This window comes from Oryzias latipes, chromosome 18, assembly GCF_002234675.1.
Source record: "Oryzias latipes chromosome 18, ASM223467v1".
Taxonomy (NCBI): domain Eukaryota; kingdom Metazoa; phylum Chordata; class Actinopteri; order Beloniformes; family Adrianichthyidae; genus Oryzias; species Oryzias latipes.
In genome coordinates, this window is record NC_019876.2 from 21303967 (window position 1) to 21315785 (window position 11819).

General features: G+C 42.4%; 2 protein-coding genes across 2 annotated transcripts; one reads left to right on the forward strand and one right to left on the reverse strand.

Moving 5' to 3' along the window:
* Positions 1 to 61: 61 nt before the first annotated feature.
* mrpl48 (mitochondrial ribosomal protein L48) lies at positions 62 to 8005 on the forward strand. The gene is made up of 8 exons (XM_004079947.3): positions 62 to 250; positions 1596 to 1630; positions 1845 to 1876; positions 1949 to 2022; positions 3473 to 3642; positions 3746 to 3848; positions 3911 to 4000; positions 7823 to 8005. Exons 1-8 carry the CDS (start codon positions 224 to 226, stop codon positions 7898 to 7900), a joined length of 609 nt encoding a protein of 202 aa, XP_004079995.1. The 5' UTR covers positions 62 to 223; the 3' UTR covers positions 7901 to 8005.
* Positions 8006 to 8490: 485 nt separating this feature from the next.
* LOC105356453 (C-type mannose receptor 2-like) lies at positions 8491 to 11813 on the reverse strand. The gene is made up of 5 exons (XM_023966261.1): positions 11359 to 11813; positions 10299 to 10667; positions 9896 to 10228; positions 8816 to 8913; positions 8491 to 8696 (listed from the first exon to the last, which is right to left on the reverse strand). Exons 1-5 carry the CDS (start codon positions 11429 to 11431, stop codon positions 8640 to 8642), a joined length of 930 nt encoding a protein of 309 aa, XP_023822029.1. The 5' UTR covers positions 11432 to 11813; the 3' UTR covers positions 8491 to 8639.
* Between the last annotated feature and the right edge of the window lie 6 nt (positions 11814 to 11819).

The following is an 11819-nucleotide window of genomic DNA, read 5'->3' on the forward strand; positions in this document are numbered from 1 at the left end:
ACGAAGATCTTTGGTTTATCTAGGTTTGATGAGAAAAGCGGACAGTACAATCCGGAACGTTTGTTGGGGAATTGTTCCTCCGACGGACACAAAAAGCATTTCCTTTCCTGTGCAGTAACCTGCGGTTCTTGTGTGTTCGTTGTTTATTTATATATAATCTTACTCATGGTGTGGAGGTTACGTTTTTATTTTTAGTGAATAAATCCTCGAGGAGCGGCTGAGAATGAACCCCGTCCTCCGGAAGATACAGGTCGGTCAGGTGTTTCGGGGTCACTCTGGTCCGGGTTTCACTAGCGGTTAATGTTTTCATTTTCAAAGCTAAAAAACATTTTGATCTTTATCTGAAAAATTCAAAATGTTTTCTGCCATGCCAGTGATTTTTCATTAATGAACATTCGCACACTCATCATTGCACATGGAGTCACATTAAGCAGACATGCTCGCTAAGGTCTAACTAAGCACACCGACCTACAGCTGTCAGAGGCTGCAGACGCCTTAAACAGGCGGTCTGACTGAAGACTTCAGGCTGATCACATTATCTGAAACCCTTTCTAGGGAAAGTTGGGCAACCTTTAGCCCAAAAATATCTAACCATAAACTCAGATGTGACTTCATGAAATGATTTTTCCCTCACCTCAGGGGCAGGACTCCACACTTCAACCTTACATCTCATTTCTTCTCTGTGACCTTTCAAACATGGCTGTGGGTGTTACTTTCAGTAGATAATTATTTATTGTAACATTTGTCAGCGACCCAGTGAGTTTCCCCAAATTCTCCTAGCCATTCATTGAAAAGGACATTCTTAATCTCAATGGGACATTTCCTGGGTAAATAATAAATCTGTACTTTGCTCAGCCTGTGTTCATGTTGCTTAGAAAACCTTGAACCATCCTTGAAACCAGCCTTTAAAAACCCTCTCCGCACAGCTCAGACCAGGACAACAAAGACGTGCATGGATCTAGATGTCATCTGATTGAAGCAGAGCATTCTTCGTCACAAATACAACCTTTTTTAAACTGTATTTTTGCGTCTGTTCCAGATTCACAGCGATTTAAAAAATAAAATAAAATTAAGAAATCCCATTTTAAAAACCTATTCCAATGAAAATTGTGTTTTTGGTGTTTTTAATGTTCTTGTGGCATATCTCTGGACATATAAAGGTAAAAATTAAGATTAAAATAACATTTCTGAGTATTTCCTTATTCAAATTGTGGTGAATCAGCAACAGAAGGAAAATTTGTTACGCACAAACTGCAATCAGAGAGCCACAAGCTCCCTGCTCTGCTCCATTCTGATGGCTCCACCTGCAGACAAATAGATCCATGATTTACGTCTTTGTTTTCCTTGTTCAAGTTGGCACATGGCTCAAAACTGGACGGCTGGATGGCTCCAATATTGCTCGCCATTTTTGCTGTACCTCTAATGTTAGCTTGGCGTTGTGAGGACTGTAATCTACCAGGAGAGAGGGTAAAGTAAGGCATGATGGGAATTAAGGCAGGCTTAACCCCTCTTATCGTGTTTAAACGGGATAAAGGAAATAGTCATTTTTATCACAATCAAGCTTAACTTCTGCTCTATCTCTCCCCAATTTTCAGGTGTGTGTCCTGAGCCAGGCGCTCACATCCTGCAGGTAAGACCTCAGAGTGGAAGCAGATACAGCAGGAGAGGAAATAGCGCCCCCTACAGGCCGAACATGAGCAGAGATTTTAGAATAGATTTCATGTTCAGTTGAATTCATATTTTTCATGCAAACTTATGAAAATGGAATTTCATTAAAGCCCTTCAAATGTTTGTGTGGGAGGAGCAGCAAGTGTTTTACAACTACCGTCCTTCTCTCCTCACAGGCCGTCTCCGCCCGTCCATCATGCTGGGAGGCGTGAGTTCCTCAGAAACCTCTATTGCTGGTAAAACGGCCTTTCGTTTAAGTGTTTGTTTTGTGTCCTTACAGCCAATGAGCGGCTGCACAGAAGCATGCCGACCCACAGCATCGGCAGGTGGAGGAACCTTTTACCCAAACAAGCAGTAAGTCTGTGTCCAGCCCCCCCACCCCTCTATAGTGTGGGGAAAACAGAAACGATGTGTTCATCAGCGGTTCTTATGCCGGAACCAATGTTCACTGTTGGGTCAGGTCTAATTGAATCAGAGAAAAGGAATCAAGTGTTTTGGAGGAGTCACAGCCGCAACAACCCCCCTCTAACTAACCAACCAAACCAACAACTAGTACTGCCCTCTGGCAAAGACAGAGCTACAGGATGTGGCAGAGACCTTCAAAATAAAGTGAGGGTTAGAAGCAGTTTTGAAAGGGATGCTGCAGGAAACAGGCTTTTCCTTTCTCAGAAGAGCTTCAGTTCAGCAGAAGAGCTTTTAACCATTTAATAAACTACAGACAAATTGCTCATCTTCAGGTAATGCTGTTTTGCTATCCATGCAAAGAGTTTCAGCTGGATTATAAGAGTATACTTTAAGTACAAAACTGTATTGAAAAAGATTCTGTAGCCCTTTGTAGCGAATCTCAGATGGAAACCAGTACTTTATGAGTTAAAAACCTCCCGGTTTGAGTAAAAGTTGCAAACCTTGTTTAATTTTATTTTTAAGGGTGTCTGACCCCAGACTCAAGTGCAACCATTGTCTGTAGATGAGAAATTTACGGAATGAGTGAGACATCACCCATAGAAAATCATTTACTTCTGGTCCCAACCAAATGAAATCAAGTCAGCCGCCAGGTTTTCAAGATAAGGATGTCACCATGTTGGAGACAATGTCAGTAAGCAGTGATTGGTCATTCATTGTTTCTATGGAAACCACTTTTGACAATAAGGTGTGAGCTTGGCGGAAGTCCTCACCCCATCACTTGAAAGCAGCCTTGAGTGGACCACCCGCGGCCCAGGCGCCTCCTGTGGGCTATGCAGGGTTGGGGTGGGGTCGTCGGCCTCCCGGGGGGAGGGGGTTGCTTGGTGGTTGGTGAGGGTCAGCTGGTGGGGCAGGGTACCCTGGCTCTGTGCCCAGCGGTGGCGTGCCTCTCGTCTGAGCGCCGGTGTACGTCTCGGATGGTCTGGGCCTGGGACACCTGAGGGGAGGTGCAGGTCCCTGCATGATTGGGGCCCTTGCCCTGTGCGATTTCTGTTCCCTTGCCCCTTGGGCGGAGGGCGTGACCTCCCGCTCCGTTCCTGTGGTGGGGGTCTATTACGCTTGTGGATGGTTGTCTGTCGGGGGGGGGGGCTGCTGGGCTGGACGGCTGCTCTGTCTGCCGTGCCTCAGGTGGGGTTGCTACCTGCCCTCACTGAAGTTTTCAATGTGATGAAGGACATATCAGGAAACACAATCATTCAGTCCACATGCTCATTCCTTCCACAGGCATGGTGGAATGTTTCAGTAGTTTATTTGTTGGATGCGTAATCCCATGTGTTTATGTCTGTGTGCACGAGGAGGTGCCAGCCAGAGTGACGTATGGCAGTGATGTATGTCTCCTTAGCCTAAGAAGAAGAAGGAGAAGCAGCAGATGAAGCAGATCCTGGCAAACACCAGCACGGCGCACGGCACTCTCAACGTCAACGTGTCCGGCCATGACATGACCCTGGTGGAACATTACTCACAGTACGTGCACAACCTCTGCAACCGGCTGGGCATCAAGGTGGCAGACAGGTGAGGCTGCAGACGGAGCTGCTTCCTTTTTTCTGACAAAGCACCTTAATTAGAAGAACTGCAGCTCCTTCTTCTGTCTCACATTGTTCTTCACGTCGCTCAGCTACGCTTTGCCAACAAAGAGTATGGAGGTGATGCTGATGCAGGAGCAGGGAACCAAGACGTACGTGGACGCCGTCCTGAAGACTCACCAGCGGGTGGTCCAGGTAAACCTTGAGAAGATGCAGCTTCCATGTTCTGACAGGAGCTAAACGCTTGACTTTTCCAGCTGAGCAGCCTGAACGCGGCGCTGAGTCCCATCTTCATGGATGTTCTTCTGAGGAATCAGCCAGAAGGAGTTCAGCTCTGCGTGAAGGAGGTGCGTTGGCATGGAAACACATCCGTCATCACTTATTTTGACAGATATTTTGAGAAATGATGACTTTAGTTTCCCTGACAGGCGAAGGAAACACATATCAAAAAAGAGCACAAAGGTTTACAGGTTTTATTTTTTGCTCAAGTTGTTCTGGAAATCCATTTTCAAATGTTCAGAGACGAAGACAAATGTTACAAATGAAGCATATTTGAAATGTTACAGATGAGAAATAATTAAGATGACGAAGCTTTTAAAAGATTCAACAGTATTGAAATAAGAGAACTGAAGCTGATCAAAAAGGTCAAGATGAAGAATCTTCATAATATAAAGAAATGAGTCATCTTCAAATGTGATTACAATACACAACTGGAGAAGATCAAGAAATGTTAAAATAACAAAGATAAAGCAGATTTCAAAGCATTAAACATAGTAGAGATTTTTAATAAAAATGTAAAAATGAATCCATTAAGTAGCTGTAAGTTGTCAAGACTTTGACATAGTAAAGTAGATTTAAAACATTAAAGATGAAGCACATTTCAAAAGCTTTTAAATATGACTTATATTTAGTGCTGTAATGCCATTAATATTTTTTGTGCGATTCATTAATCATGAGCTCTAATTAATGAATCTATTTAAATTGCAAACACTTTTAATAATTACTGTAAAAAGCCTCAGATTGAGGTATTTTCATTTAAATTTGTGACATCATGACGCAGTAACAGAGCAAAATAGAACTAAAAAAGTGGCTTTATGACATGTTTTTATTACAGTTTTCCCCAGATTGGCTCCAGCAACTTTGTGACCCTAAAACAGATTCTGTGGGTTCATAAGATGAGTGAGCGAGTGAGGGAGGGAGGGAGGGAACGGCGTACAAATAAACCAGACAAAGGAAAACCAAAAGCGGATGTAGTTTACCTTTGGAGGTCCAGTCAGCTGCAGTTTCCTTAACAGTTTCATTTTCTCTGATGCTCCGTTGACACGAGGCATGCGATGCGCGTTCAAGAAAATGCTCTACACAGGTTCTTGAATGCGGGTTTAGCCCACTGTGTTCACACTGGGCAAGCAGGGAGGGGCTTCTTCTTCTTTTTCTACTGTTTACTAGCGCATGTCTGCCACCTGCAGTTGGAAGAGCCTTGGTGTGAAATGTCAAAGCACTGTAAATCTGGTAAATCTTGCTCCAGGCTTTTTCTTTCACAGCTCTATTCCGATGAATGAAAGACTTGGTGGCGTAGAATTCCGGCTGGGCACAAACCACAATTAATAATTGTAGATGTAATGATGTGGGAAGGAATGCAGAAGTCCAAACATGCATTTACATAGTTTTTTCTCAGTGGAAGTGGTTGCTTGAATGCGTGTTGCCGAGGGCGTTGTGAACGTAGCTTGAGACTTACAGCAGACAGATTTGGATGTTTGAAGCAGCACTTCAACATTTATATTTAAGTTATAATCTGTAACAGGGATCGTCTCTGTAGCTCTTCAGGATCACCTGTAGCCTGTTATGGAGTCCTATACTGTTCATAATTAAATAAATAAATATTGGAGTCCTATACTGTTCATTATTAAATAAATAAATATTTAATTCAATAAATAAATACGGCCTCATACAAATACACAATCAACCAATAAATATCTCATAAATATATAAAAAGATCGTGAAATTGTGAAAAACCTGCACACCGATTTTAAATTAGCCATTATATTATTCAATATATTTCATTTTGCTTTGAAAAACCTGTTCATTATTATTAACACTATTTTAAAATATTCATTTTATTCATGTGGAATATTATTATAATTCTACTTCTTTTTCAGAGCCTTGGATTTCAAAATCAATATTTTCCAAAGTAGCTTTGTTTTTATTTCATGTTGCTGTTTTTCACAATGGCGTATTTATTTCATGAAGAGCTTTTTTAGAAGAATGAGTCTGTCAATCAAACCAGACAAGGCGGAGACACTTTTGTGATTGGCTACTCCTTTACTCAGACATGAGCAGCAGCACCCTGACTACATCGGTCGAAGATGTTTCAGCGAACGTGACGGCGCGATGCCCACTCCTCAACACTAGGGGGAGTATGCACCTAAACAGTGTTACCAGAAATTGGGCAGTTTTGGCTCTAAATTTGCGGATAAAAAGGGCTTTGGGCGAGTGTGGATAATTCGGGTGATTTTGTGGTCGGTTCGGCAATTTTCATTTTCTCATGAACATCTAGTAGTGGTCTAAGTTAGGCTGAGTGGTCGTTGGAGTTCCACAAAACTTCTATGAACTGGAGTTCATTAAACACACCATGCCACGTGTGGGAGGAGCTAGCAGCCAACGCTTTAGCCTGATAGCCACATGGAGCTGTACCTGTGTTTATCTCACTTAAAATGCATGGATGCACAATCAATGCACATGGAGAATGTTAAGAGATCAGGTTTATTTATTTTGAATAGTTCCACACGATAACAATGTTTCCATGTTTGAGTTCATGAGATCATCCCAGAGAGGCTCTGTTTCAGGTCCTGCAGTCAAACTACGTCAAAATTACGTGTAAATCAGAGAGCCCAGCGCAAAGGTGTGTATGTGTGAGCGCAAGTTAAGGGTCTGTTGTTCAGTTCGCCAGAAAACTAATAATAAAAAAGTATATCCAAAGTATAGAGACTGAATCTTTTAATAACCCGCTCTGGAAGCATCTGAACGGGGAAGTGAACCCCAAATCAAACCCCGGATCTCCGCTGCGTTTTACAGCCAGAAAGAGAAACTTTCGCAGGTAAAGTTCAACATTTTCCCCGAGAGGGGAAAAAAACAGAGGACCTGATTTATAATCATTGTCTCAATGAAAATAGAAAAAATATCATAAGGTTCAGGAGGCCCGAGCATGCTGCTTCCGCTATCCGCTGCTGCCTGCTCTGACTCTGTCGGTCCGCCAGCTCGCCCCCTCCTGCGAGCCGACATAAGGCACGATAACGTCAGACTGGATCTGTTAGCTCAGACAGCAGAGCTGGTATGGCATGGCTTGCCATAGAGCTGTTACCTGCAGAGCAAAGGAAGCTGAGTGAATGACGTGACAGTCTTTCACGGGGAACTTGGACACGTGGACAACCGGAGCTCCTTTTGGTCCACACAAACCCCTCAAACTACAAAAACAGAGTCGTCCATGTTTGCATATTTTGCTGCAGACAGATAGTTTGTATCAAATGTCAGCAAAGCCGCGCGGATATCGCCGAAATATGTCATCTCTCTGGCACACCGCTGAGCGAGTATCGAGGAATATGAGTCGATGAGCCAATGAGCGTTTAGATCCCGCCCACTTTCACTGATTGACAGAAAGACCCATTCTGCTGAAAAAGCTCTTCATGAAATAAATCAGCCATTGTGAAAAACAGCAACATGAAATAAAACAAAGCTACTTTGGAAAATATTGATTTTGAAATCCAAGGTTCTGAAAAAAGAAGTAGAATTATAATAATATTCCACATGAATAAAATGAATATTTTAAAATGCTGTTTTAAATAATGAACAGGTTTTTAAAGCAACATGAAATATATTGAATAATATAATGGCTAATTTAAAATCTGTGTGCAGGTTTATTACAATTTCATGATCTTTTTATATATTTATGAGATATTTATTGGTTGATTGTGTATTTGCATGAGGTCATATTTATTTATTGAATTAAATATTTATTTATTTAATTATGAACAGTATAGGACTCCATAGCCTGTATCCTTCAGCTGAAGCAGAAAATCCTTTTTTTATTCTATCACATCTAGTTTCTTGTCTGTGCAGTTCAACCAGTGGAGAAAATGTTGGATTTAACAAACTCATTCTTCGTTTCCTCCCAGCACACAGAGGCAGATTTCCAGGCTCGTTTTAAGGCACGGCCGGAACTGGAGGGGCTCATGTCTCAGATGAACCATTAGGACCAGCTCCCCACCGACCTGCAGATTCCACGTCAGAAGATAAATGTCTGAGCTTGTTATCTTCCTGTTTTCACCTCCATGTCCAATAAAACAACAGAACATTCACTATGTGTGTGTTTCTTTACCAACTTTTGAAAAGCAATATAAGCAATTAGGTGTATGTATGCAGACGCCAAAAAGTATGTCATTCAACAAATTTGTACCATTGGAGGAGATATGAGGTCTGTAATATTCATCATAGATACACAACTGTGAGAGACAGAATGTAAAAAAGAATCCAGGAAGTTACATTGATTTATTATAAGTATTTGTGTAATGATGTAGAAAATGTGTATTTTTCTCCCACAGACAAACAAGAATTCTGTTCCCCACAGACCTGTTACTTCTCCGTTACAGAGTTGATCAACCAGGACACTACTCATGCTACCCCTAGGGTGCTATATGTGCCTGGCCTTAAGGATGATGTGTGTTTTTTGGGAGCCCTGACTTGGGTCTGGAGTCAGATCTTATATGGTTGCTCAGCTGCAGGAGAGGAGAAGTTTGAAAAGAAAAGATCAAACTTTTTGTGCTTTACACAGATATATTTAATTAACTGTTTTATGCAGGAGGACATCTCAAATGAGAAACGCATCGCAGCCCCTTGCTCAATTTCTTATTTTTCAGAGAAAAGCAGCAGATTCATCTTCTAGTGGTTTGTTTGTACATCCGTCCTGCTCATGACGTCTACAGGAAGACGCGTTCATCTCCAGCTGACCTTCACGTCCGTGAGTCCCGAGTCTGCCAGCCATGAGAGCAGCTGTGAGGGGAACCAGAACTAAGTCAGTTTGTACAGGTCAGAGTTAGCGTGGAATGCGTCACACCTGTGTTCACGTGTTAGACCGTGGCATGTGAGTTTGTGCACATGTCACGCCTCACCTGCTGCAGCAGAAACTCTCTCACTGAAGGAAGGTTGGGGTTGATGTCAGAGCTGAGCTCCAGTTTCAGCACAAACCTCTTCCGTCTGGGAAACAGCTCTAAAAGCCAGAACAGAAACATTCAGCTCACATGAAATTCATATCTGAAATTTTTCTCTGAACCTTTTTTTTTTTAAGAATAAAACCTAAAAATTAGACAGCCACACTTTTTTCTTTCAGAAACTGTAACTTCAGAAAGACAAACCTAAAATGCAGAGAGGCTCAGAAATGTTCAGGATCTTCAGAATTTCTATTGATTCTGTGTTTGCTGCATCATTTCTCTTCCAGATTAACACTGATTGTCAGGAAATAGGAGGAGTCTGACCCACTCAGATCTGTTAATGATCATTAACAAATGTTTCAGTAGATTTTGACAAACAGAGGGATTTTAGCCCTGCTGTCTTTCATTCATGGTTGAAGAAAACAAGTTAGGCGTTACGCTGCAGACACACTAGACACGGAACGCGTGTTCAGGAACGCGCTAAACGCGGGATCTTGAACATGCATATCCCTCCTGGTGTTTGCAGTGGACAAGCAGGGAGGGGTTTCTTCGTCTCTTTCTTCTTCTACTGTTTACTAACGCATGTCTGCCACCTACACCTAAAGGAGCCTTGGTGTGAAATGTCAAAGTGGTATCTCGTGAATCTTGCTTCAGGCTTTTTCTTTCACAGCTCTATTCTAATATATTTATACGTTTTGGTGTTTTATAGTTTCAGCCGGGAACAAACCACATTTATTAATCTCTCCTTCAATATCAATTTATAAACGGTTTGCACTTCCATGAATTAAAAAGGACGTCCATCCATACATCGCTACCAAATCAGATTGGTCAAAGTCTGACCTGGTTTAACTTTCAGCGTGTCTTCATAGACCATGTGTTTTGGACATAGAACCGTGAAACGGTCTTAAAAATCTCCATAGCTACATGCAAGTTTTATATGCAGAAGACCAAAATGCGCTTTTACGTGTTTTTGCATAGACTTTTCATTGAAAGTGGTCGTTTATACGCGTTTAGCTGAGGGCAGTGTGAACGTAGCTTTACTTTGGCAGAGGACGTAGTATTGGTTTGTGCAGGGGAAGTCGTTCCACTTCTCTTTTTCCATGTAAACGCAGCCCTGTGATCTTCCGGCGTTGTTGGGCTGTCCAGCCAACCACGAGGTGTATGATGTGGCACTGCCGTCCGTCCACACCCAGGAGTCCCGGTGCAGGCCGAACCAGGCCTGCTCCACACCGTCACGCTGCAGCAAGGCCTTCACCTTCTCTCCTTCTGCTGGGCTTGTCACATTCGCCAAGTCTGCGTGGTTCAGCCTGCAGAAGCTCTGAGCGTCCAGCCACGATCTCGTCTCAAGCTGTAGCTCGTAGCTGTTCTGCTGAACTGGATGTGGAGAAACAAACGTTAGAGGTGGGTCCATGTTTGACCCTGGCCTTGACCTGTCTGTGCTCACCATTGAAGCAGAGGAAGGGCAACAGTGAGGTGCACGTGTAATCTCTCCAGTAGCCGTCTCTAGAGATGGCGCCACAGCTCTCCATCCCTCCCACATTGTCTGGCAGACCTGCCTGCCAAGGCCGGTAATCGCCCACCTTCACGCCATTTTGTGGATCCGACCATTTCCAGCTATCCACGGCATCATACAGACCAATCCAGAGCCGGTATGTGAAGTTTTGAGTAAGGATGCTGCTGATCTCCTTCATGTCCTCTGGCCCAGATATGGAGGCCATGCCGTCATACATCTGGCTGCAGTACGCTTCAGCATCTTCCCAGGTCCTCCCAACGTCAGACACAACAACGTACTGCCGGAGGAAGCTGATGGTGTCTGGGTAAATAATTAAAACCATTTGTTTTTAAAACTGACTTCATGGTGGAACTGATAGATCTGAACGTACCCAGGTGCAAAGGATTTGTTTATATTAACTGATCCAGAACAGAACAAGTTTACTTTAGTTTTTTTGAACTAAAATGACCGAACCTGCGGTTCAGGGGAGGAACATTCCACCACCTCATCCTTGGACTATGGAAAGGCTGGGATCAGGTTCAAGGAAAAACTTAAACTTCCTTAAAAGTCATTTTTAACCCTTGTGCTATCCTATGGGGTCAAGATGACCCGATCCTTACATTGACGTGTTCTCCCTACCATGACAAAGGTGGATAAAGGTGGAAAGATTTCATGTAATCCATGGACACCAGTGAAGATCACAAATCATTGAAGAAAAAAGGTTCAGAGCACTGTCTAGTGGGTCTAGATGACCCAACTCCAAGGGTAGCACAAGGGTTACAGTGTGGCTAAAAAATGGCATAATCATGTTTAAAAAAGACCTTGGAATGTTTTAAGAATAGATCAAAAGATCGTTGGAGTGGGACCTGAAAAAATGATAAACAAAAGTGAATATGAATGAGCAAAAAAAAAATCCTGATACTTTAATTTAGGTTGAAACTGAAGTAGAAATACAGGAAAAACAAACAAAAAAACACCTAAACTCATTCAGTGGATTTTAAAGATTTCTTACCAATCTGATGTGAAATGTCCACAACCAGAAAAAAGGACCCTGGGGGAGAAAAACGGATGTTTATCAAAAACATAGAGCGTCAGTTTTTTGAGTATTTAATCAGATGAAGAACAAACCAAAAAAGAGAAGCTTCCACAGAGCTCGATCCATGATCCACATAGATACACTGACCTTTATGTGTGCGGGACCAGGATGATGCAGCAATCAAGCTTACTGGTTTGGATAATCAGTCATCCAGTGACATTTGCATGAAGATAAACTTTTAGGAAGAGAGCTCAGGTTCTTCTGTTTGTGGGTCTGTGTTGAACAAAATAATCCAGAGGATTAAATCTCTACAGGTCTGAAAATGCTAAAAAAAGAAAAAGCTAAATAAACATCAGACAGAGTTTTGTTTTGACTATAATCTAGTTCAGATCCATCTTCCAGATTGATATCCTTCAAACTTCTGATTTGGGTCTTCA

Bases quoted from the DNA above. Each gene is read 5' to 3' on its own strand.
- mrpl48 (XM_004079947.3), top strand. From the start codon at position 224: ATGAACCCCGTCCTCCGGAAGATACAG. The intron at 1,631-1,844 runs GTAAGACCTCAG...CTCTCCTCACAG, and splicing joins CAGGCGCTCACATCCTGCAG to GCCGTCTCCGCCCGTCCATC. The intron at 2,023-3,472 runs GTAAGTCTGTGT...ATGTCTCCTTAG, and splicing joins ACCTTTTACCCAAACAAGCA to CCTAAGAAGAAGAAGGAGAA.
- LOC105356453 (XM_023966261.1), bottom strand. From the start codon at position 11,431: ATGTTTTTGATAAACATCCGTTTTTCTCCCCCAGGGTCCTTTTTTCTG. The intron at 10,668-11,358 runs GTAAGAAATCTT...TTATTTACCCAG, and splicing joins GGACATTTCACATCAGATTG to ACACCATCAGCTTCCTCCGG. The intron at 10,229-10,298 runs GTGAGCACAGAC...CTCCACATCCAG, and splicing joins GCCCTTCCTCTGCTTCAATG to TTCAGCAGAACAGCTACGAG.